The sequence below is a fragment of the Pristis pectinata genome, chromosome 4 (assembly GCF_009764475.1).
Source record: "Pristis pectinata isolate sPriPec2 chromosome 4, sPriPec2.1.pri, whole genome shotgun sequence".
Taxonomy (NCBI): Eukaryota; Metazoa; Chordata; class Chondrichthyes; order Rhinopristiformes; family Pristidae; genus Pristis; species Pristis pectinata.
In genome coordinates, this window is record NC_067408.1 from 104913910 (window position 1) to 104938508 (window position 24599).

The 24599-nt window shown below is 42.6% G+C and overlaps 1 protein-coding gene across 1 annotated transcript in view; it reads left to right on the top strand.

The window, feature by feature from the left end:
* LOC127569020 (cell adhesion molecule DSCAM) overlaps positions 1–24599 on the top strand; it is a 530455-nt gene that overhangs the window by 402959 nt on the left and 102897 nt on the right. Inside the window, exons 13-16 of the mRNA XM_052013277.1 lie at positions 12806–12902; positions 14327–14455; positions 17295–17462; positions 22991–23061. Coding sequence (XP_051869237.1) covers positions 12806–12902; positions 14327–14455; positions 17295–17462; positions 22991–23061 — 465 coding nt within the window. The remainder of the gene's footprint in view (positions 1–12805; positions 12903–14326; positions 14456–17294; positions 17463–22990; positions 23062–24599) is intronic.

Here is a 24599-nt window from a genome sequence, read left to right on the forward strand (position 1 = left end):
ACTTGTCGGAGATGAGAAAATGAGATATCAGCGAATGTGTCGCGGTATACAGCTCCAAGAATTATCATGATAGAGTAGGAGAGGGATTCAAAAAGCATTACATAGATCACATTATCTCGGTGCATGCATGCAAGAATATAGTGAAGAAGATTATAAGTTTGAACATATCCTTGGAGTCTATAATTGTTAAAGAGTTGAAGCATAACTTGTCAGAAGATATTCAGAATGTGATACTTTGAATGAACCATGGAGGGAGGGATCGGCAGGAACAACACCAGTTGCAATGGATGTTGCTTCTTGTGGGAGAATCTAAAACAGTCACCCATTCGGCTAATGTTGTTCTGTTGTCTAAGAAGGGTAGCCAGGGAACTACAGGCAGGTCCACCTGACATCAGTAGTGGCGAAGTTACAGGAGGAATTCTGAGGGACAGGATCTACCAGCATTTGGATAGACAGAGTCTGATTAGGAGGAGTCAGCATGGCCTTGTGTGTGGAAAGTCATGCTTGATTAACCTTTTGGAGTTTTTTGAAGAGGTAACCAAAAAGGTAGATTGGGGTAGGGCAGTGGATGTTGTCTGTTTGGACTTTAGCAAGGCCTTCGACAAGGTCCCGCATGGTACTCTGGTCTGGAAAGTTAGGTCCCATGGAATCCAGGGAGAGCTAGACAGGTGGATCCAAAACTTCTCAGAGGTAGGAAGCAGAAGGTGGTGGTTGATGGTTGTTTCTCGGAATGGAAGCCCGTGACTAGTGGTGTGGCACATGGGTCGGTGTTGGGATCCTTGTTATTTGTCACTTATATAAATGATTTGGATGCAAATGCACAAGGCTTGATCAGTAAGCTTGCAGATGACACAAACTTAGGAGGTGTTTTTGATAGTGAAGAAGGTTATTGTACATTACAGGGGGATCTTGATCAGTTAGGGAAGTGGACCAAGGAGTGGCAAATGGATTTAAATACAGATAAGTGTGAGGTGATGCATTTTGGAAAGTCAAACCTTGTACTATGAATGGTAGGGCACTAGGGAGTGTAATGGAACAGGAGGACCTAGGAGTATTGGTATTGGTTTTGGTTTATTATTGTCACTTGTACCGAGGTACAGTGAAAAGCTTGTCTTACAAACTGATCGTACAGGTCAATTCATTACACAGTGCAGTTACATTGAGTTAGTACAGAGTGCATTGATGTAGTACTGGTAAAAACAATAACAGTACAGAGTAAAGTGTCACAGTATAAGTGTCACAGTATAAGTATAAGTGCATAGTTCATTGAAAACAGTGTCACAGGTTGACAGGGTGGTGAAAAAGGTGTTTAGCATGCTGGCCTTCATCGGTCAGGGCATAGAGTATTGGAGTTGGGACATTATGTTGCAGTTGTACAAGTCATTGGTGAGGCCGCACTTGGAGTACTGTGTACAGTTTTAGTCACCCTGTTACAAGAAAGATGTGGTTAAACTGGAAAGAATGCAGAAAAGATTTACGAGGATGATGTCAGGACTAGAGGACCTGAGTTATAGGGAGAGGTTGGCCAGGCACCCAGAGTTAAAAACAAGAGCCAGGTCATTTAAACCAGGTCATAAAAAAAAACACTTTAATTTGGTATTGTGTTTGAAATTTGGCAGTGTATTCCACACAGACATCGTGGGTCGAAAGGCCTGTTCCTGTGCGGTATTGTTCTGTATTCAATGTACCTCCTCCATGCAAAGGAGAGTGGAAAAAATCTGGAATTTTCCTCTCTCCACTCCCTTGGCTCCAGCATCTAAAAGGGTGGATGCTGGGACATTTGGAGTAATGGATTTCAAGAGTTAGGGAGCTTATGTGGAAAATGAATTTGTGGCCCCAATCAGCCATGATCTACTTGAAAGGTGGAGAAGGCTGGTGTGACAAAATGGTCACCTCCTGTACCTAGAGTACGTAATAAGTGAAGGAACCCGGCAAGCATTTAGATTCACTTGGATGGGAATTCATGTAGGCTGTGAATTAAGTGATTGTGTTCCTATCTCTGTCTTCTCGAGTCAAATGTCCTCAATGAGTGAGTCAGTACTGAAGACTTACTCCTGTATTCAGTTTATTTGAATAAAATATGGATTTTATAGGGAGTAATTTTCAAGCAACAAGTTACAAATGCAGCACGGTTAATTTTAGAAATATTAATAGATGTTGTCCACGATTAGATGTAATCTAATCTGAGCAGTTAGTCACCATCACTGTCAACCTTTCTGAAGGTGTGTACAGTAGACTGCTCTTTTTTCTTGCAGGCAGGCTATATATACAAAGCTACATACCATTCTGCATTAATCTGCACACTTATGGCTCTAACAAACATAATGAATTCATTGCTTAGGATGGCAATGTGGACTTCTGTCTAAGGTTAAAGAGTCTTAAGCACCGCCTGCTGTTTCACTTAGCAAGCTATTTAATGCAGGCACAGCAACTGTTAGTGTTTCACTCTGGTATCAGTATTGGTATTGGCTTATTATTGTCACTTGTACCGAGGTACAGTGAAAAATTTGTCTTGCATACCGATTGTACAGGTCAATTCATTACACAGTGCAGTTACATTGGGTTAGTACAGAGCGCATTGATGTAGTACAGGTAAAAACAGAGTTCACAGTACAGTAAAAGTGTTTGCTAATAGAACTCACTGTAATCCAACAATGCCTGACCTGGCCACACAGTGCTTTGTTATGTGCCATTTGTGGCCAGGTTGGTATCACACTCCATTGCTCAAAAGAGCTGTGAGTTCAAATCCGACTACAGGGACATGACCACAAAACCTTAGTGGGCACATTAGCACAGTACTGAGGGAATGTTGTTTGGCTGGAGGAACCGCCCTTTGAATGAGACATGGAACCAAGGTCACAAATGCTTTCTCAGCTATACAAATCTCAAGGTACCTGTTTTGAAGCAGGGATGGTACCAGTTCTACCCCTCAAACAATATAATTGGAAAAAGATAATCTGCCATTATCATGTTATTGGTTGTGGGAGCTTTCTATGCACAAATTGGCTGCTATGTCTCCTACATTACCACAGTGGCGACACCAGGCAACACCACACAAGTACTTTATTGGTGATGTCCAATGTTTAGGGTGTCCAGGTTAGCCAAGGGGGGCGTATAAATCCAAGTCTGCCTTTCTTCTTGTGCAGCAATATATACACTGTATCTATTCTCTGTCTTCTCGCCAACATCACCCCTGAGAGTGTGTCTGCAATTTTTTCTATGTTTCATTATTAATTTCCAAATTGCACATATTGGTTGCCTGTCCCTAATTAATCTTGAGAAGTTGGTGGTGAACCACCTTCTTGAACTGCTCTCTTCTTCTGGCAAAGGTACTTCCAGTATTGTTGGGTAGTTCAAGAGTTTAGACCCAGTGATGAGGAAGGAATGGCAATACACTTCCAGGATTGGATGGTGCTTGACTTCGAGGGGAAGCTGCGGGTGATGGTGGTGTTCCCATGCGCCTGGATACACATCCTATCGAAAAGACAGGCAGGTGGGCAGAGGGGATGGGGTGGCTCTGTTAGTAAAAAATGAAATCAAATCCTTAGCTAGAAGTGACATGGAGACATAGAATCCTTGTGGGTAGAGTTAAGAAACAGCAAGGGTAAAAAGACCCTGATGGGAATTCGATATAGGCCTCCGAATAGTAGCCAGAATGTGGGGTATAAATTACAGCAGGAGATAGAAAAGGCATGTAAAAAGGGCAGCGTTACAGTGGCGATGGGGGATTTCAATATGCAGGTAGATTGGGAAAATTAGGTTGGTACCCGATTCCAAGAGAAGGAATTTGTAGAATGCCTATGAAATGGCTTTTTAGAGCAGATTGTGGTCAAGCCCAATAGGGAAAAGGCAAAATTTGATGTTATGCAATGAACCAGATTTGATTAGGGTGCCTAAGGTAAAGGAACCCTTAGGAGGCAGTGATCACATTAGGATAGAATTGATCTTGCAGTTTGAGAGGGGAGAAGCTGAAATTGGATGTATCAGTCTTACAGTTAGTAAAGGTAACTACAGAGGCATGAGAGAGGAGCTGGCCAAAGTTGATTGAAGGGGAACCTATCAGGGATAATGGTAGAGCAGCAATGGCAGGAGTTTCTGGAGTATTTGGAAAATGCAGGATCAGTTCATTCCAAAGAAGAAGAAGCATTCTAAAGGGAGGATGAGGCAACTGTGGCTGATAAGAGAAGTCAAAAGAAAAGCAAAAGAGAATGCATACAATATTGCAAAAATTAGTGGGAAGCTAGAGTATTGGAAAGTCTCTAAAACCAACAGAAGGCAACCTGAAAATGTAATAAGGGGAGAAAAGATGAAATATGAAAGTAAGCTAGCCAATAACATTAAAGAGGATACCAAAAGTTTTTTCAGATATATAAAGATTAAAAGAGAGGCAAGAGTGGACATTGGACCACTGGAAATGACACTGAAGAGGTAGTAATGGGGAACAAAGAAATAGCAGATGAACTGAATAAGTATTTTGTGTCAATCTTCACTGTGGAAGACACCAGCAACAATGCCAGAAATTCGAGAGAGTCAGGGGCAGAAGGGAGTGTCATCACTATTACTAAGGGGAAGGTATTTGGGAACTGAAAGATCTGAAGGTAGATAAGTCACCTGACTGGATGGACTACACCCCAAGGTTCTGAAAGAGTTGGCTGAAGAGATTGTGGAGACATTAGTATGACCTTTCAAGAATCACTAGAGTCAGGAATGGTTCCAGAGGAGTGGAAAATCACAAATGTCACTTCACTCTTTAAGAAGGGAGGGAGGCAAAAGACAGGAAATTATAGGCCGTGAGCCTGACTTCAGCAGTTGGTAAGATGTTAGAGTCCTTTATTTAGGATGAGGTTTCGGGGTACTTGGAAGCACATGATAAAATTGTCCAAAGTCATCATGGTTTCCTTAAGGGGAGATCTTGCCTGACAAATCTATTGGCCTTTTTTGGGGGGAGTAACAGGCAGGATAGACAAAGGACAGTCAGTGGATATTTGTTTACTTGGATTTTCAGAAGGCCTTTGACAAGGGGCCACTCAAGATAGGAGCCCATGGTATTACAGGAAAGGTACCAGCATGGATAGAAGATTGGCTGACAGGCAGAAGGCAAAGAGTGGGAATAAAGGGGACCTTTTCTGGTTGGCTGCTGGTGACTAGTGGTGTTCTGCAGAGGTCATTGTTGGGTCTGCTACTTTTCACGTTATAATATTAATGATCTGGATGCCAGAATTGAGGGCTTTGTGGCCAAGTTTGCAGATGATACAAAGATAGGTGGAGGGGCAGGTAGTGTTGAGGAAGCAGGGAGTCTGCAGAAGGACTTGGACAGGTTGGGAGAATGGGCAAAGAAGTGGCAAATGGAATACAGCGCAGGGAAGTGTACGGTCATGCACTTTAGTAGAAGGAATAAAGGCACAGACTATTTTCTAAATGGGGAGCAAATTCAGAAATTGGAGGTGCAAAGGGACTTGGGAGTCCTAGTGCAGGATTCCTTAAAGGTTAACTTGCAGGTTGAGTCGGTAGTAAGGAAGGTAATGCAATGTTAGCATTCATTTTGAGAGGACTAGAATATAAAAGCAAGGATGTAATGATGAAGCTTTATAAGGCGTTGGTCAGACCACATTTGGAGTATTGTGAGCAGTTTTGGGCCCCATATCTAAAGAAGGATGTGCTGGTGTTGGAGAGGGTTCATAGGATGTTTACCAGAATTATCCCAGGAATGAAGGGTTAATGTATGAGGCCTGTTTTGATGGCTCTGGGCCTGTACTCGCTGGAGTTTAGAAGGATGAGGGGGGATCTCATTGAAACCTACCAAATATTGAAAGGCCTGGATAGAGTGGACGTGGAGAGGATGTTTCCAGTAGTGGAGAGTCTAGGACCAGAGGGCACAGCCTCAGAATAGAAGGGTATCCCTTTAGAACAGAGATGAGATGGAATTTCCTTACCAGAGGGTGGTGAATCTGTGGAATTCATTGTCACAGACAGCTGTGGAGGTCAAGTCATTGGGTATATTTAAAGTGGAAGGTTGACAGGTTCTTGATTAGTCAAGGGTGTCAAAGGTTACGGGGAAAAGGCAGGAGAATGGGGTTGAGAGGAAAAAGTAAATCAGCCATGATCGAATGTCAGAGCAGACTCGAAGGGCCAAATGGCCTAATTCTGTTCCTGTGCTTATGGTCTTGCCCTTCTTTGTTTTGAATCAACTCAATGACAGAGATTCTCTACAGCCTTGCTCAGCTGAGAATTCCAAAGATTCACCACTCTCTACAAGAAGAAATTTCTCCTCATCACAATCCTAAACAGCCTGTCCTTTATTCTGAGACACGATCCCTGGTCCAAGAATTCTCAGCCAGAAGGAAAATCCCCCCTGCATCCAGCCCGTTAAACCATGTAAGGATGTTGTAAGTTTCACTGAAACCTCCATTCAATCTTCCAAACTCTGGAGAATACAGGACTGATCTACTCAATCTCTCTTCATACATCCCTGGAACCAGTCTGATGAATCTTCGCTGCATTCTCTCTATGGCTGGTATATCCCTTCTTGAGTACCAAAACTGTACTCAATACTCCAGGGGCAGTCTCATGACGTGTTGTAATTGTACTGGAATAGTTTAGCTTGAGACATGGCTGTTTCTGGAACACACATCAGCTGAGATATCATCTGATCCAATAATATTTGCTGTATTGGTATTGATATTGGTATTGGTTTATTATTGTCACATACCGAGGTACAGTGAAAAACTTGTCTTGCATACCGATCGCACAGGTCAATTCATTAAACAGTGCAGTTACATTGAGTTAGTACGGAGTGCATTGAGGTAGTACAGGTAAAAAACAATAACAGTACAGAGTAAGTATCACAGCTACCTGTATCGATTGCTCTCAGCTATTGATACCATCCGCAGTGAATCGAATTGCCCAAAGCCAGACTTCTGTGATGGGGACAACCTCAGGAGGAAGTCAAGTTGGATCATCCACTCAGCAGTTCTAGTGGAAATGATTGCAAATGTTTCAGCTATGTCTTTTGCACTCATAAATTGCCATTGTTGAGTGTGGGAATGCTCACTGAGCTTTTTCCTCCCATTACCTGCTTAATTATCCACAACCGTTCCTGAATGGATGTGGTAGGGCTGCAGAGCTCTGATCAGGTTGTTGGGTTATGGCAAGAGAGGTCCTTGCATGCACACACCAACTTGTCAAAGTTGAGTTTATTTTCACATGCGCAAGTACATATATGCACAGATGCAATAAAAAAACTTACTTGCAGCAGCATCACAGGCACATAGAATTAGAGACACAACATTCACAAGAAAAACATAAATTAACAACATAAATTATACAATATTGTACAAGAAAGAACAAATTTAGAACAAAAAAACAAAGCCCATTGTAGTACAAAATGGTCATAGTGTTGCTCTTCTGAGGTAATGATTAGGGTTGTGCTAGTTGGTTCAAGAAGCGAATGGTTGAAGGGAAGTAGCTGTTCTTGAACCTGGTGGTGGGACTTCAGATTTCTGTACCTCCTGCCTGATGGTAGCTGCACGTGTGTGAAGACCCCTAGCCTACATTGACCTGACTTCCACTCAATGTCACCTCAGAATGGCTCACAATGCTCCTCAGAAGCTGACACTCCAGGTATTAGGTGGTTGCAATAAGTTATACAAATTTGACTCTCTTGAAGCATGGGCAAAGGCATTCCTACAATTCAGGGAATGAGTGATATGCATGAAAATATAATCTGCTCATGAAGGAGAAAGTTTACCTGGTTACATGGACTCCAGCTTGCATCAGACAGTCTGGGTGTTGGGAACCAATGGTTTAATAACTGTTCTGCAGCCTCAGCATCCAAAAGTCCTGTGACTGAAAATGAGACCATTGAGCATCTGAATTTCCACCTACAACCTAAATATTGGATGGTACTGAATTTGTAAGAGTGCCTATTTATTGAATATTGACACCACTGACTTGCTGAAAAATGTATGTGATAAGATGTACTCTATGAACGACATGAAGAACTTTCCTTCCTGAACTTGCATATCATGGAAGGAATGAAGCAATTATCTTGGCCAGCCTGGATACCAACAGCTGGCTACCAAGATGAAGGGTCTCGACCCGAAACGTCGACGGTCCATTTCCTTCCACAGGTGCTGCCTGACCTGCTGAGTTCCTCCAGCAGTATGTTTTTAGCTGACTATCAAACCTCAATATGCTACTTTAACATTCACCCTTTCCCCTGGTGTTTGTTCTAATCAATTGGGAGAAAAAGAAGGTAACCATGGCTTGCTTTTACCTTGAGTGTAGAAGATTGGGAGGGCAATATAATGTCAAAAATAAATTATCAGGGTAAATACGAGCCATCGGTTATGGCAAGGGAGTAATTATGAACAAGAGTATATAATGTAAAATTACATAAGATATAAGATTTATTTATTAGTCACACGTACATCGAAACACACAGTGAAATACGTCTTTTTGCATTGCTAAGAATGTGCTGGGGCAGCCCACAAGTGTCGCCACTCTTCCGGTGCCAACATAGCATGCCCACCTGTATACCTTTGGAATGTGGGAGGAAACCAGAGCACCCGGAGGAAACCCATGCAGACACGGGGATAACGTACAAACTCCTTATGGGCAGCAGTGGGAATTGAACCCAGGTCGCTGGCGCTATAATAGCATTACGCTAACCGCTATGCATCTATGCCTAATTTCTCTTTCTTCCCAATCATATTCCTTTAGTCTCTGACCTTTCTCTCCCAACCCTAGATCATTGCCAGTCACATCCCCATTCTGAGACCACCCAATTCCTGGTCGCCCACTTTGCACTATATACCGCTCTCAGCCTTAATCAAAATGCCTTGCCCTTTAGTTCCTGCTGTATTTCCAGATCACCCACAAACATCACCTCCCCACCCCGCCTAACAGCCAACTTCAGTTCTCCCTCTTGTGACGTCCCTTTGCTCAATCTCTCTTCCTCACTTGATTCTCAGCCATTTCCATTAGCAGTCCTCCCTTTTGCTTTAGTATGTGATTGGGGGTCACAGGATGAGGAATAAAGTGCCTGAACAAAAGGTTTCCCTGCAATAATAAGTGGTGACTGAATGTAGTTGCATCTAATTGCCTTTTCTTTCAGCAAAATCAATAGTGGGAGCTCTGAAAAAATTGGTATGAATTGAATTACAAGTAAGAAGAATTCATATAATTATTGACAGAAATGAATAGGTAAGAAGGATTGGAGTGGAGAGACATTACCTCACCTTGAGTGGTGAGGTTTTAAAGCTTACTGCCTGAAGGTTGGTAGAGGCAGAAACCCTCATCATATTTAAGCACTTGATGGATTGTAATTACAGGCCTACAAACCATTAGCTGGAAAATGAGATTAGCCTCAATCACTCTTTCTCAGCCAGTATGAAGAGAATGGGCCAAACTGCCTCCCCCTTTGCCATTAATTTCTGTGAATCTATGACTGTAAGAATCACAGCCTTCCAGAAATGATTAAATGACAAACCCACATGGGGATGCAAAATTAGTACATATAAATTGTTGCCAAAATATTCAAAGTAGTGAAGATACCACAATGTATATTGGCAAAAAGCATATCACAGCCCTGAGGGAGAACTTGTAGTTAGGAATCCTCTCAGAAAGAGTGATCACAGTATGAATGAATTTCTTACACAAATGGAGAATTTGTATTGAATAAATTTGTATTTCTCATTCAAATACTTTGACGTAAAAGATGCCAACGGGATGAGAGAGAAGTTGGCCAGCTAGGTGGGAGAGCATTTTCCAGACAGTGACCATAACACCTTGACCTTTACCATAGCCTTGGAGAGGGATAGGAGCAAACGATATGGGAAAGTATTTAATTGGGGTAGGGGAAATTATGATGCTATTCAGCAGGAACTTGGGAGAATAAATTGGGAACAAATGTTCTTGGGGAAGTGCACAATGGAAATGTGGAGGTTGTTTTAGAACTCCATAGAATATAGAACATAGATATAATGGCACATACATTAGGGACATTTAAGAGACTCTTAGATAGACACATGAATGATAGAGAAATGGGGGAGGTGGCGAGATGGGAGGGAAAGATTAGATAGATCTTAGAGCAGGATAAAATATCGGCACAACATTGTGGGCCATAGGGCCTGTACTGTGCAGTAGTGTTCTAAGTTCTATATGTTTAGGGAATACTTGCATGGAGTTCTGGATAAGTCTCTCCCATTGAGGCAGGGTAAGGATGTTAGAGTGAAGGACAAGAGACATAGAATATCTTGTCAAGAGGAAGAAAGAAGCTTACCTAAGGTTTAGAAAGCATGGATCAGACAGGGCTCTGGAGAGTTACAAGGTTGCCAGGAGGGAGCTTAAGAATGGATTTAGGGGAGCTAGAAGGCGCATGAGAAGGCCTTGGTGACTAGGATTAAGGAAAACCCCAAGGCGTTCTACATGTATGTGAAGAATAGGAGGATGACTAGAGTGAGGGTAGGACCGATTAGCGATAAAAGAGGAAACATGTTCCTGGAGTCGGAAGAGGGAGGGGAGGTCCTTAATGAATACTTTGCTTAAGTATTCACCAGTGAGACAGACCTTGACGTTTGTGAGGATGATGTACAACAGGCTGATACGCTAGGGCATGTCGACGTGAGGAAAGAGGATGTGCTGGAACTTTTGAAAAACACTAGGATAGATAAGTCACCAGGGCCGGATGGGATATAGGGGAAGCGAAGGAAGAGATTGCTGCGCCTTTGGCGATGATTTTTGCATCCTCACTTGTGACAGGAGTAGTGCCAGATGATTGGAAGGTGGGAAATGTTGTTCCTTTGTTTAAGAAAGGGAGGAGGGATAACCCTGGGAATTACAGACCAGTGAGTCTTACTTCAGTGGTGGGCAAATTACTGGGGAAAATTCTTAGAGACGCGATTTATGGGCATTTGGAGAAGCATAATCTGATTAGGGACAGTCAGCATGGCTTTGTGAGGGGCAGGTCATGCCTCATGAGCCTGACTGAATTCTCTGAGGATGTGACAAAGCACATTGATGAAGGTGGATGTGGTGCACATAGATTTTAGTAAGGTTCCTCGTGGAAGGTTGATTCAGAACATCAGGAGACATGGGATCCAGGGAAACTTGGCGGTATGGATTCAGAATTGGCTTACCCATAGAAGACAGAGGGTGGTGGTAGATCGAGTGTATTCTGCCTGGAGGTCGGTGACCAGTGGTGTTCCGCAGGGATCTGTTCTGGGATCTCTGCTCTTTGTGATTTTTATAAATGACTTGGATGAGCACGTGGAAGGGTGGGTTAGTAAGTTTGCAGATGACACTAAGGTTCCTGGTGTTATGGATAGTGTAGCAGGTTGCTGTAGATTACAACTGGACATTGATAGGATGCAGACCTGGGCTGAGAAGTGGCAGATGGAGTTCAACCCGATAAGTGTGAAGTGATACGCTTCGAGAGATCGAATTTGAAGGCAGAATACAAGGCTAATGGCAGGAATCTGAGCAGTGTGGAGGAACAGGGGGATCTTGGGGTCACATCCATAGATCCCTCAAGGTTGCAGCACAAGTCGACAGGGTTGTTAAGAAGGCGTATGTTGTGTTGACCTTTATTAGTCGGGGTATCGAGTTCAAGAGCTGGCAGGTAATGTTGCAGCTCTATAGAACTCTGGTCAGACCACACTTGGAGTATTGCATTCATTTCTGGTTGCCTCATTATAGGAAGGATGTGGAAGCTTTAGAGAGGGTGCAGAGGAGATTTACCAGGATGTTGCCTGGATTGGAGAGCATGACTTATGAGGATAGGTTGAGTGAGTTAGGGCTTTTCTCTTTGGAGAGAAGGAGGATGAGAGGTGACTTGATGGAGGTGTACAAGATGATAAGAGACATAGATCGAGTGGACAGTCAGAGACTTTTTCCCAGGGCGAAAATGACTAACAGGTCGGTGCATAATTTTAAGGTGATTGGAGGAAGATATAGGGGGGCTGTCAGGGATAAGTTTTTTTTTACACAGAGAATGGTGGGTACGTGGAGCACCCTGCCGGCAGAGGTTGTGGGGAGAGATACATTAGGAACATTTAAGAAACTCTTAGATAGACACATGAATGATAGAAAAATGGAGGGCTCTGTGAGAGGGAAGGGTTAGATAGATCTTAGAGCAGGATAAAATGTTGGCACAACATTGTGGGCCGAAGGGCCTGTACTGTGCTGTAATGTTCTATGTAACCGCAGATCCTTACCATCAAACTGAAAAGGAATAAATTTAATTAGGCCTTTGATGATGGTTTTGGGGGAGGTCAAGAGTGAGGGGGCATCATTTAACATATCCATTATGGGTGAGAAGAGAGGCCAGAAGAAATTACTTTGAAGGATCTTTGGGAAATGGAAAATTTTATCAATGAAGTAGTTGAGCCACCCTTTTAGAGCAAAATTGGATAAGTATTCAAGGCAGAGGAAGACACAGACCCACAGAGAGGGTGGGAGCGTGAATTGCATTAAAGTGCTTTCTGAAAGACACAATGAACTGAAAAGTACACAACAGGACAACTGACCAACTACAAGTGTCAAAGCTTGGATGAAGAGCAACACTTCTTGCAAAAAAGGTTAACAAAAGAAAAAGCTGGAAGTGCTCAGTGAGTCAGGCAGCATACATGGGGGAAGGAAACAGAGTTAACTTTTGATGGTCTTTTACCAGAACCTTCTTGTTCTTTTGCACCACCAAATATTAGTTTCGCACTTAAGATGATGATTAATTTGCTGTGTATTAATTTTCAGCGTTGTAGTTGTGCGTTTTAATCTTTCCTATTTGTTCCATCTTTTTTCTCTTCAGATTACCCCAACGGTGAGAGGAGATTCAGGGTTCTTTTCCTGTCATGCTATAAATTCGTATGGAGAGGATCGAGGTTTGATACAGCTCACTGTACAAGGTATGCTCTAATGCTTTGTTAACTGCCTCACCCTTATGCAATGTTGACTTTGGAGATCAGTGGGGACCACGCATTGTGGCATATGCCACTGTGCAGGATAATCTCAGGGAGATTGACAAACTGGATCTGAAATTGGCTTAGTGGCAGGAAGCAAAACGGAACTGGTTGATTGGTGTTTTTGCAACTGGATAGCTATTTCCAATGGGGTTGCATGGGGCTTAATACTTGATTCTTTGCTTTTAGTAATGATATAGACTTAAATATAGGGACATGATAATATGTCTACAGACGATACGAAAATCAGCTGTGAAGCTGACAGTGAGGACAAAAGGTGGAGAGGATCTGGTCAATTGGGCAGGAAAATGGCAAATGGAATTTAATCCAGAGAAATGAGAGGTAACACATTTGGGGAGGTGCTATGAAGTGAGAGAAGCACTATAAGTGGGATGATACTGAGAGATGTAAAGGCTGAAGGACAGGTTGATAAGATGATTACAAAAAGCAAATGGGATGCATTCATTATTAGCTGTGGCATGGAATATTGGACCAAGGAAGTTATGGTCGAACTTAACACAACACACATTAGCCTAGAGCTTGATATTCTGCAGAGTTCTGGTCAACACATCACAGGAAGATGTGATGGCACTGAAGATGGTGCTGAGATTTATGAGGGTGTTACGGGGACTGGAAAATGTTTAGCTATGAGGAACAATTGGATAGATCGGAGATGTTTCCTTTGGAACAGAAGAGTCTGAAGAGAGATTTAATTGAGGGACTTTAAATTATAAGGATCCTAAATGGAATAAGTAGGAAGAATCTATTTCTCTTAGCAGAAGAGTCAATGATCAAGAGGAATCGATTTAAAATGATTGGCAGAAGGATAAAGGAAAGATAAAGAAAAGCAATTTCATTGAGAGGGTAGTGGGGTTTGGAACCCAATGGCTCATAGGAAGGTAGAAGAAGCACACTGATCATATTTAAACCGTATCTGGATTGTAGCTTGGCTAAAGACTGTCAGAAGATGCAATTAGGTGATGCAGTTCTGTTTCAACTGGCACAGACTTAATGGGCCAAATGGTCTCCTTCCATGTTATAACTGTTCTAATGGCTGAGGCCACAGTTGTACATGAGCAATAGTATGGAGGTGGAAGTGGGTGGCTTTTGTAATGATATAAATTCATCTCAGGGTTAAAAAAGGGCATCATGGTTACAAACAGTCCAATTCAGCCTGAGAAAGTGGCCAAGTAGGGTTGGTGAATAAAGAGTTGTAAACTCTTAGGTAAACATTAAAATTCATTTCTAGTGAAGAACTGAACTAACTAGTTTCAACCAAGATCAATATCTGAATGCAATACAACAAATCAGAAATTAGCTGAGGTCAGTAAACTTTTCTTCCTGAAATATTTCATTCTGACATGTTGCAGAACCTCCAGACCCTCCAGAGATTGAGATACGTGAAGTGAGAGCTCGGAGCATTGCTTTGAGGTGGAGCATGGGTTTTGACGGGAACAGTCCCATCACTGGCTTTGACATTGAATGCAAAAACAAATCAGGTGAGTCCCAGAAACCAAAGAGCTTATGTTAACTTCCAGGAGGAGCTGTGAGGAATGGTGCAGATTGGAGGCAGACAGCAAACCTTTCCTGGACCCCCCCCCCCGGAAGTTTAGTTCTTGTGCCTTTTCTGCAAGCGTCCCTTCCAGTCTCGTATTCAAATTTGGCAGCAAAACCCTGGCTAATCAATAGGGACCAGGAAACCTTCACTCAGGCTCCATTCTATTGTGCAGGTAGATAGTACAGTGGTTGGGAGCGAATGGGTGGAAATGAGATTGAGGAGCGAGATTCAGGGAAGGGCAGGTCCAGGGTTTGGTTTAGGAGCATTCCTGCAACCAATTCTACAGCATTGTGATTTCCTAAGGTCCAGAATGTTTTTCAGTCATGAAAGAATCATAGAGTCATAGAGTGATACAGCATGGAAAGAGGCCCTTTGGCCCAACTCATCCATGTTGACCAAGATGCTCATCGAAGCCGGTCCCATTTGGCCCATATCCATCTAAACCTTTCCTATCCATGTACCTGTCCAAGTTGCCAGTGAAAAAAAGAGACAGTTATGTGGTTCTTCAACAGGTGTGGCTGCTAATGTAATATAGAGTGGCTTATCACATCGTCCCCCATTGGCCAGATTTCATGCTGGTCCTTCTGGTCAAAACATTCCTGTGCCGTAGTGTGCTGGAAATGCGAGTTGATAATGGAATTGCAAATGAGTGAGGTACGTGGACTTTGGCGAAAGACAGGACTGGCAGTGGGTCTGAGACCAATGAGATTAAAGGAGTGAGAAAGGTGAAGGAAATGAAATGTATTGGACTCAAATCCACTGCAGCAGTAAAGGGTTGGATTAAGAGAGAAAGAAAAAAAACAGAAAGTAAATTAAAAATTAATGTTTTGACTTTTGAAAAACCACGAGCAACAACTTGTTGCATCTAGGAATGATACTGAACAAGTTAAGCTCTTTTTATTCTGAGCCAGAAAAGCTGAACGAGATTGAACAAGCAATTTTTAAAAATTTTTTTAAAAATTTTTATTTACAGCGTAGTAACAGGCCCTTCCGGCCCAACAAGTCCGCGCTGCCCATTTTAAACCCAAATTAACCTACCCGTATGTCTTTGTAGTGTGGGAGGAAAACGGAGCACCCGGAGGAAACCCACGCAGACACAGGAGAACGTATAAACTCCTTCCAGACAGTGACAGGAATCGAACCCCGATCGCTGGCGCTGTAATAGTGTCGCGCTAACCGCTACGCTATCGTGCCATACAAATCCATCCAGTTTCAGTACTTAAGCTTACCTGCCAAAAGTTCATTGACTGTCCGGCTGGCACAGGAGAAGGGCCCAGGATTGACCTGGCAAGTTGCCAGTGGGAGAAATGTTCAATAGAAAACAAGAGACCACGTGATAACCTTCAGGAAACCATCCCAGCAGAGTCAGCATTCTGAGACAGAGAAGAGGCAGAGACCAACTCTCGGTTCCCAGTTTGCATTTCAGTCAGGGACAAGTTGGCTTTACACCACCTCCTTGCTAATGCAAACTGAAGACCTTCCCAGTTGCCTGCACGACATCAAGACCGATATCCTTCATGTCATTTCAGGGAGACAAATCTGCAGGAATAGTCATCCTTTCATTGTTTTAAATCTGTCACTTCATTGCTTGTATTTGTTTAATTTTCTCATGGAAAGTACATGGTATCATCATTGATTATTCAGTGGGGGTTTTGTTTTAGGCTGTCAGTGCCCTGAGGCTGTAAATACTCAGTGTCAGTTACATTAACCTTATGAATATTATAAAACCCAAGGGCTAATGTAACAGAAGTCGTGTGTTAGCTTGCTTCAGAAGCAATGTTTAGCAATTCAGGTATCACACAGTCATTAGAAAATTACATCCTTTCTGTGGCTTCTGGAAAAGTGTGCTACATGCTGGTTAATTGGTGCACTCAACAGCAAGTGAGTTCTTAACATTTTTATTTCATTTCCTTGAATGTATACTCATATTTGCTTCTGATAGTAATGGCAACATTAATAACACTCTGACAGCAGGCTATCTGTGACAGAAACTGTGGCTGGCACACATGCCCTGTTGGTGGAAATCCAGAGGTTGGGATATGGCACTGATATGCAATGGGACGAGGGAGCATTCTTCTGCCTCCATTGTAATGCTCTGAGCCTTGAGAACCTTTATTTTAAGCTAAGCTGCTGGGCTGCAACAGGCTTGGTCTGGGCCAGATCCACGCTGACTTTAAAATTAGACAGGGGTTTAGGATACACCAACAATCCAAAGTCACCTCTTCCCTGTTAGCTGTAAAAATCAGGACTGTGATGATGGCACTGAGTACAAAAATTATTGGAGAACGTTCCATTTCCCAGCCCAATTAAATCCTTTGACTGGAAAGAGTGCAAAGATTTACGAGAATGTTGCCAGGACCCAAGGGCCTGAGTTATATGAAGAGGTTGGGCACGCAAGGACTTTATTCATTGGAATGTAGGAGAATGGGGGTGACCTTACAGAGGTGTATAAAATCGTGAGGGGTATAGATACGGTGAATGCACACAGTCTTTTCATAGGTGGCATAGTTGAGGCAGGGACAATTACAACATTTAAAAGACATTTGGATAAGTATATTGAGAGGAAAGGTTTAGAAGGATATGGGACAAATGCAAGCAAATGAGACTAGCTTTGGTGGGGACCTTGGTCAGCATGGATGTGTTGGGCTGAAGGGCCTGTTTCTGTGCTGTATTACTCTATGACTCTATGTCTGAAAAGATCCACAATTAAAATGCCTCACCATAACAATACCCAACGGGACCAATGGCTTATGATGGAGTGTGTATTTTGTGCCCTGCAGACTCCTGGGATGCAGTGCAAAGGACAAAAGATGTCTCACCTCAGTTAAACCAGGCCACCATCATTGACCTGCACCCGTCTTCCACCTACAACATCCGCATGTACGCCAAAAATCGCATTGGAAAGAGCGAGGCCAGCAATGAGCTCACGATCACCACGGATGAAGCAGGTAAACGGGCAAAGGTCAAGGGTTGAACAGCTCTCTGCTTTCCCTTTGTCCCCCAGCAGCAAGGTAAAAACCTAGGCCAACTGTGGAGAAAGTCGGCAGAGTTCTCGGCACTGCAGTGAATCAGCACTGGGACAGGAGACCACTGGCCTGATAATAGTATGCTGCATCTTCTTTTTATGAAACTGTGAATATCACTGGATGTGCCATAACTCTTTTACGCTCAGGAATCCAACGTATGCTACCTCTCGTCCTGCAAATTACTAGTTAAGACTTTTGTTATTTTGTTAGAGAAAGACCTAGTTATACACATCAGTAATGCTCTTAATGATCCCCAGGTCACGGTAGTCCTTCCACAGTTCCTTGTTAGGTCTCTGATTGATTGTGTGTGTCTGCCTGTTCAGTACTTTCAATGAAAGTCTTGCTTTCTAATCAATCAAAACCCAATGTATCCATCTGATTGAACCTTATCCCGGTGATTGAAGAGGAATCCAATCACACCGAGCGAGCTGGGACTGTTGCCAGGTGCAAACCTTCAGGTCTCTTCACTGATTAATTACAGAGCAGCTCAGGATGGAGGATTATGTGGCTGAATTTTTCCTAGGTTGTAGTAGATGGAAATACTTCATTTTGTTTCTGCCACCAGATTAGATTTTCTTGAGCATAACATTTGGCCTCACTGTTCAGTCTGACCTTGAGACAGTTTAACTCAAATAGACAGCAATGAGTTTTCAAACTTATATTCCTTTTGCAGAAGATAGAGCAGGTGGAGATGGGAGAAGGATGGGGAGAGATAGGAGAAGAACAATTGCCACATGAGGGAACTTAGAGAAAGGGACTTAATGGACTCAGCGTCAGTTTGAGGAGCAGCCTCCCACGAGGCCCACCATTGCCCTCAATGTTCCATTCAGCCTTTTCAGATTATTAGCCCTAACCACATTTCAATTATCAGATTTACAGCATTCACTTCACAGTCCCTTGGTAACTTCAGACAATTATTCTGCATTAACACCGGGCTGGCCTTGGCTGGCACAGTGGCGCAGCTAGTAGAACCGCTGTCTCACAGCGCCAGAGGCCCAGGTTCAATCCTGACCTCAGGTACTGTCTGTGTGGAGTTTGCATGTTCTCCATATGGATTTCTTCTGGGTGTTCCAGTTTCCCCCCACATCCCAAAGACATGCAGATTGGTAAGTTAATTGGCCACTGTAAATTGCCCTATACGTGTATACGTTAGTAGTAGAATCTAGGGGCAGTTGATGAGAATGTGGAGAGAATTTAAAAAATGGGATTAATATAAGATTAGTATAAATGGGTGGTTGATGGTTGGCATGGACTCAGTGGGCCGAATGGCCTGTATCTCTCCATGACTCTATTCTTCGCACCTTCTGTCAACTTGCACCATCAGTCCTTTCCACCTTCCACAGACCTTCTCTCTTGTTCACTCGGCCCTCCCCACATCCCATCCTCCCTTCTCTCTGCACCTTAAAACTTGTTTACATCTCTAACTTTTACCGATGAAAGTCATCAACCCGAAATATTAACTCTACTTCTCTCTCCACAGGAGCTGCCTAGCCAACTGAGTATTTCCAGCATTCCCTGCTTTTGTTTCAGATTTCCAGCAACCTCACTATTGTACATTTGATAAGTATTATTGTTTGCTTGGTCCATTTTAGGAATGGATAACTATGTTAAAATCACATTGCATTTTCCTTCTTCGACAACAGTACTTACTTATTCATTTCTGGGATGTGGGATTGCTGGTAGGATCAGTGTTTATTGCTCACTTCAAGCTGCCCTTCAGCTGTAGTTGTCTACTTGGTCCACTGTTGTCCTCAGAATTGCTCCCTCAGTAAATGTTTTCCTCTCAGAACCTTGATACAATTGAATGTCCTACTCATCCACTGCGGAAGGCTGTACGAAGTTAGTTTTGTTGGTGTGGGCCTGGAGTCACGTAGAGACCACTTAAGGATGGCCAGATTCTTTCTTGAAGAATTACTAGTGAAACTGTCGGGGTTTTAGGGTTACTGAGACCATAGGTTCTCTAGGACAATCTACATGGAGAAAACACACATCCATAGAAATCAATCATGTTTTTGTCTCACGCAGAGTCATAGAGTTGTACAGCATTGAAGTTGCACTTTCGGCCCATCATGTCCATGCTGATCTTTTTGCCCTTCTGCACTTATCCCATTTGCCTGCATTTAGTTTGTATCCTTCCATTTCTTGCCCATTCAAGTGCCTGTCTAAATGTCTGTTAAATGTGGTGATTGTACCTGACTCCATCACCTTTTCTGGCAGTGAGCTCCAGATATCTACCACTCTCAGTGTAAAAAACCTTTCCCCCCAAATTCCCTTTAAAATTCCTTCCTCTCATAAACCTATGCCCTCTTGCTTTTGATATGCCTACCATAGGGAAAAGATTCTGACCATCTGTGCCTCTGACAATTTTATATACTTCACCCCTCAGCCTCCTTCACTTCAGGGAAAACAAATCCAGCCTATCCAATCTCTCCCCACAACAAATCCTCCAATCCAGGCAACATCCTGGTGAATCTCCTCTGTGCTCCCTCCAACACAACCACATCCTTCCTATAGTGTGGTGACCAGAACTGCAGACAATACTCCAAAAAAAAATAACACAACACTTTATTTACAGCACGGTAACAGGCCCTTCCGGCCCAACAAGTCCACGCCGCCCATTTTAAACCCATGTTAACCTACCCATACATCTTTGGAATGTGGGAGGAAACCGGAGCACCCGGAGGAAACCCATGCAGTCACGGGACGAACATACAAACTCCTTACAGACAGTGATGGGAATTGAACCCCAATCGCTGGCACTGTAATAGCATCACACTAACCGCTACGCTACTGTGCAGTATTATCAGTTTATTTGTTAACTTGCAACAGTGTCCAAACATTTATATTCTATGCCCTGACCTATGAAGGCAAGCACGTCATATGCCTTTTTCACCACCCTATCTACCTGTGTTGCTATTTTCAGGGAACTGTGGACTTGAATCCCAAGGTCCCTCTGTTCATCAACATTCCCTAGCATGCTACCACATACTGTCTATATCATACCTCTCTGCAAAATATATCTGCAATTTTAATGCTGTTTTCTCCATGTTCCTGACCAGCTAACAGAGGAAGGTCCCCAGAGCTGTGAAGTGGTGTGCTACTTCCACAATTATTAGTTGCATGTTGGTCACTCCTGAGAAGCAAGATATGAATTCTGTTTCTGGGCAGTTTAAAGGGAATCTCTGCGTAGTTCCAAGCCAACACGAAGAACCTAAAAAGTAGACACTCTTTCAGCAGCTTTCCCTTGGGTCACTCTCCATTGCCCCATTGTTAAGGCACCAAGTCCCAGAGGATGGTGCAGCAAGCAAAATATGTCCCATGAATGCCATACAGAAACTATTTAATGTCCCTTTCCTGGAGCCAACTAAGCTCCGGGCATGATGATTGGTGGAAGGAGGACAGGTATTATTTCTGGATTCCAAATAATAAAATGGGATCTAGAATCACTGAAGAAATGATTTACAGGGATATTGTGAATTGAGAAGTTACAGTCGTCAGAATGAACAAGCTGAGGACCTTTACCTTCAGAAAATCAAAACATATATGACTTCTTTCTGTAATGGCATGCAGCTCTGTAAACCTCCAAGATTGCTGTGCGCTCCTATTCTCTTGATCATCCCTGAATTTAATCACTCCATCATTGCCTGTTACACCTTCAGCAGCCAAGCTCCTAGACTCCGTAATCCCCAACCTAACAGTCTCCACATCTCCTTCCTTATTTAAAGACACTCATTAAAACACACCTCTTTGGTCATCTGTCTTATTATTCCCCTGTGTGGCTCAGTTAGAAGTTTTTTGATCAGACTCCTCAGAAGCACCTTGAGAAACGTTGCTACATGCAAAGTATGTTTCTGTTGTTGCTTAAAATTGTAAAGCATTCTGATAGGTCAGAGATGCTGGAAGTCCTCAGCAGGTTTGATAAGACCTGTGGGGAAAGACACAGGGTTAATATTTCAAGTCAATGACTTCTCAACAGAATTGACTAAAGTTAGATATCAAACATGTTTTAATTTGTAGAGAAGGGGAGGGTGTAGAGAATGGAGGGAATGTCTGTGATAGGATGGAGACCAGGAGAGACTGAGTGACACAAGTGGTGAGAGAGGGTGGTGAAAGTTTGTTAATCGCAGATGATTTGTCTGAAGGAGCTGTGAATAGAGGCAATGAATGAAAACAGAAGAGAGAAAAAGAAAACAGTGCTGGAATTCTGACACACAATACTCTGCAGGTGCTGGAACCAGAAATAAAAACTGAAAATGCGAGAAATACTCAGTAGGTCAGACAGCATCTGTGGAAAGAGAAATAGAATCAACATCACAGGCTGATAGCCTTTCATTAGAACTGACTGGTTCTGATACAAAATGGACAAGATGATTATGCAAAATTGTTGAAATCAATTTAAATCCTGAGGGCTGTAGTGTATCTGTTTGGATTTCAGATTTCCAGTTTATTGTTTTTTTTTGGAAAGAGAAAATGTTTCCATGTAATATTTACCACCCATTCCTAATTGGCTTTTCCGGGCCATTTAAGAAGTCAGTTGAGAGTCAACAATCTTGCTGTAGATCTGGAGATACGCAAAAGCTAGACCGGAAAAGGACAACCGATTTCTTTTCCAGTTGAACCAGATGGATTTTTACTTCCTCATAACAAACTGGCAGTTTTATTCTTACCATCACTGATATTAGCTTCTTAATTCTGCATCTTTTATCCAGTTGCATCAGCTATCATAGTGTGATTTGAACTCATACCTCCATTTTCTCTGAGATGTATAATTTAACTATTATGCTACAATTACTCGTTGGAAATGAATAATTGGTGAATTTAACCCACGATCTCCTGTATTATATTGCGGACTTGGCGATTTGTACCAGTGTTCCAACCTTGTGTTGCTTTTAATTTTTCATTTTAAAGAAAAGCCTAATTATATTTTTTGTAACTACACATTAAATACTGACAGTGAGAATGCTGCTGGTTTATCAAGTTGACCCCAGAACTCATAATAAAAGGAGCTCCATGACTGTTCATTCCCTGTGAATAATGCTGAATTTATGAATTTATTTAACAAGGAACTGGATAAGTAATCTAGGAAAAAGTGAGATTCAGCCACATTTTCTCATGTTCTTTTGCTACTCCTGTAAAAACACTGAGATTGTAGGAAGATGTGTATAGCTATTTTAATGTCAGCATTGAAAACTATGCAAAGGAAATTGCTAATATGAAGCATATTCGTGTATAATGTTAACACATGTGCTCTGCTGTCTGTATTTTTCAATTGGCCAGAAGGATTAAGTATATGGTGTGAGGGCTCATCATCATATGAAATGAAGATGAAATTGGTGGGGAAGGTTTCATTTCACCCTGGGTCATGGTCTCATTGTTCAAAGGTGCCCAACTTCTCCATTTCATCAGTATGGCTAATGTTTTCTCTTTTATGTTTCAATCCCTTGCTTTAGCTCCAGATGGCCCACCCATCGATGTTGTCCTCGAATCTCTGTCTTCTCAGGTTATCAAAGTGACGTGGAAGGTAACTGAATTATTTCTAACTCATTCATGAGAATAGGAAGGTCAGAGAGCAACTTGCTTATGCCTTAAATTGTCTGGGATCAGAGTTCTTCTGCTCATTGTGTATAGTAACACTGAACAGGGTTTTTTTGTTTGTTTTGCAATACCTGAAGACATGCTGTAAAAGAACAGTTTTAAAGAATATCCACAGTTCCGGTGCATTTATAATCATTAGCTTTCTTGGCTTTATGGTAAAGCAGAATAATCTAGTTAGCTGAATTTAGTCTCATCCTGTTTGTAGACATTTAGTCAGCAGATCAAACAGCATCTATGGAAAGAGAAATAGTTAATGTTACAGGCCCAGGATCCTTCATCAAGGTCCCAGTCCTGAAATATTAACTGTTCCCCTTTCTACAGATGCTAGATGCTGCCTGACCTGATGATTGTTTCCAGCATTTTCTGTTTTTCTTTCAGGTTTCCGGCATCTGCAGTTCTGTAGACTTTCAATGTCTCTTTGAAAGGCTATGGATATAGTAGATCACCAATTTCACTGCAAGAGGAATAAATGTCTGATTTTTCCAGACCATGGCACCCTATCTTTCTATTCTTACACATGGACATCACTGGAAAAGTCAACATTTATTGCCCATCCAAAATTGCCCTTGAGAAAGTGGTGATGAACCACCTTCTTGAAGCATTGTAGTCTGATTGGTAATGGTACTTCCACTGTGCTATTAAGTAGAGTCATAGAGCACTACCACACAGAAACATGCCCTTTTGCCCACCTAGTCCAGGATGACCTGATCTTCTGCTTTGTCCCATCTACCTGTACTCGGACCATATCCCTGCAAACCTCCCCCCCCCCATCCATGTACCTATCCAAACTTCTCTTAAATCTTACAATTGAACCCGCATCCACCACTTCCACTGGCAGCTTGTTCCACACTCGCACCACCGTCCAAGTGAAGAGGTTTCCCCTCAGATTCCCCTTATATATTTCACCTTTCACCCTAAACCTATGTCCTCTAGTTCTAGTCTCACCAAACCTTAAGGGAAAAGCCTACATGGATTCACCCTCATAATTTTGTATACCTCTATAAGGTCTCCCCTCATTCTCCTGCGCTCCAGCGAATAAAGTCCTAACCTATTCAACCTGTCCCTATAACTCAGGTCCTCAAGTCCCAGCAACATCCTTGTACATTTTCTCTGCACTCTTTCAAGCTTATTGATATCTTTGCTATAGGTAGGTGACCAGAACTGTACATAATACTCTCAATTCGGCTTCACCAATGTCTTGTTCAACTTCAAAATAACATCCCAACTCCTGTACTCAATGCCCTGATTCATGAAGACCAAAGTGCCAAAAGCTCTCTTTACGACCCTGTAGCGGTTAGTGTAACGCTATTACAGCGCCAGCGACCCAGGTTCGATTCCGCTGCTGTCTGTAAGGAGTTTGTATATTCTCACTGTGTCTGCGTGGGTTTCCTCCGGGTGCTCCGGTTTCCTCCCACATTCCAAAGACGTACAGGTTAGGAGCTGTGGGCATGCTATGTTGGCACC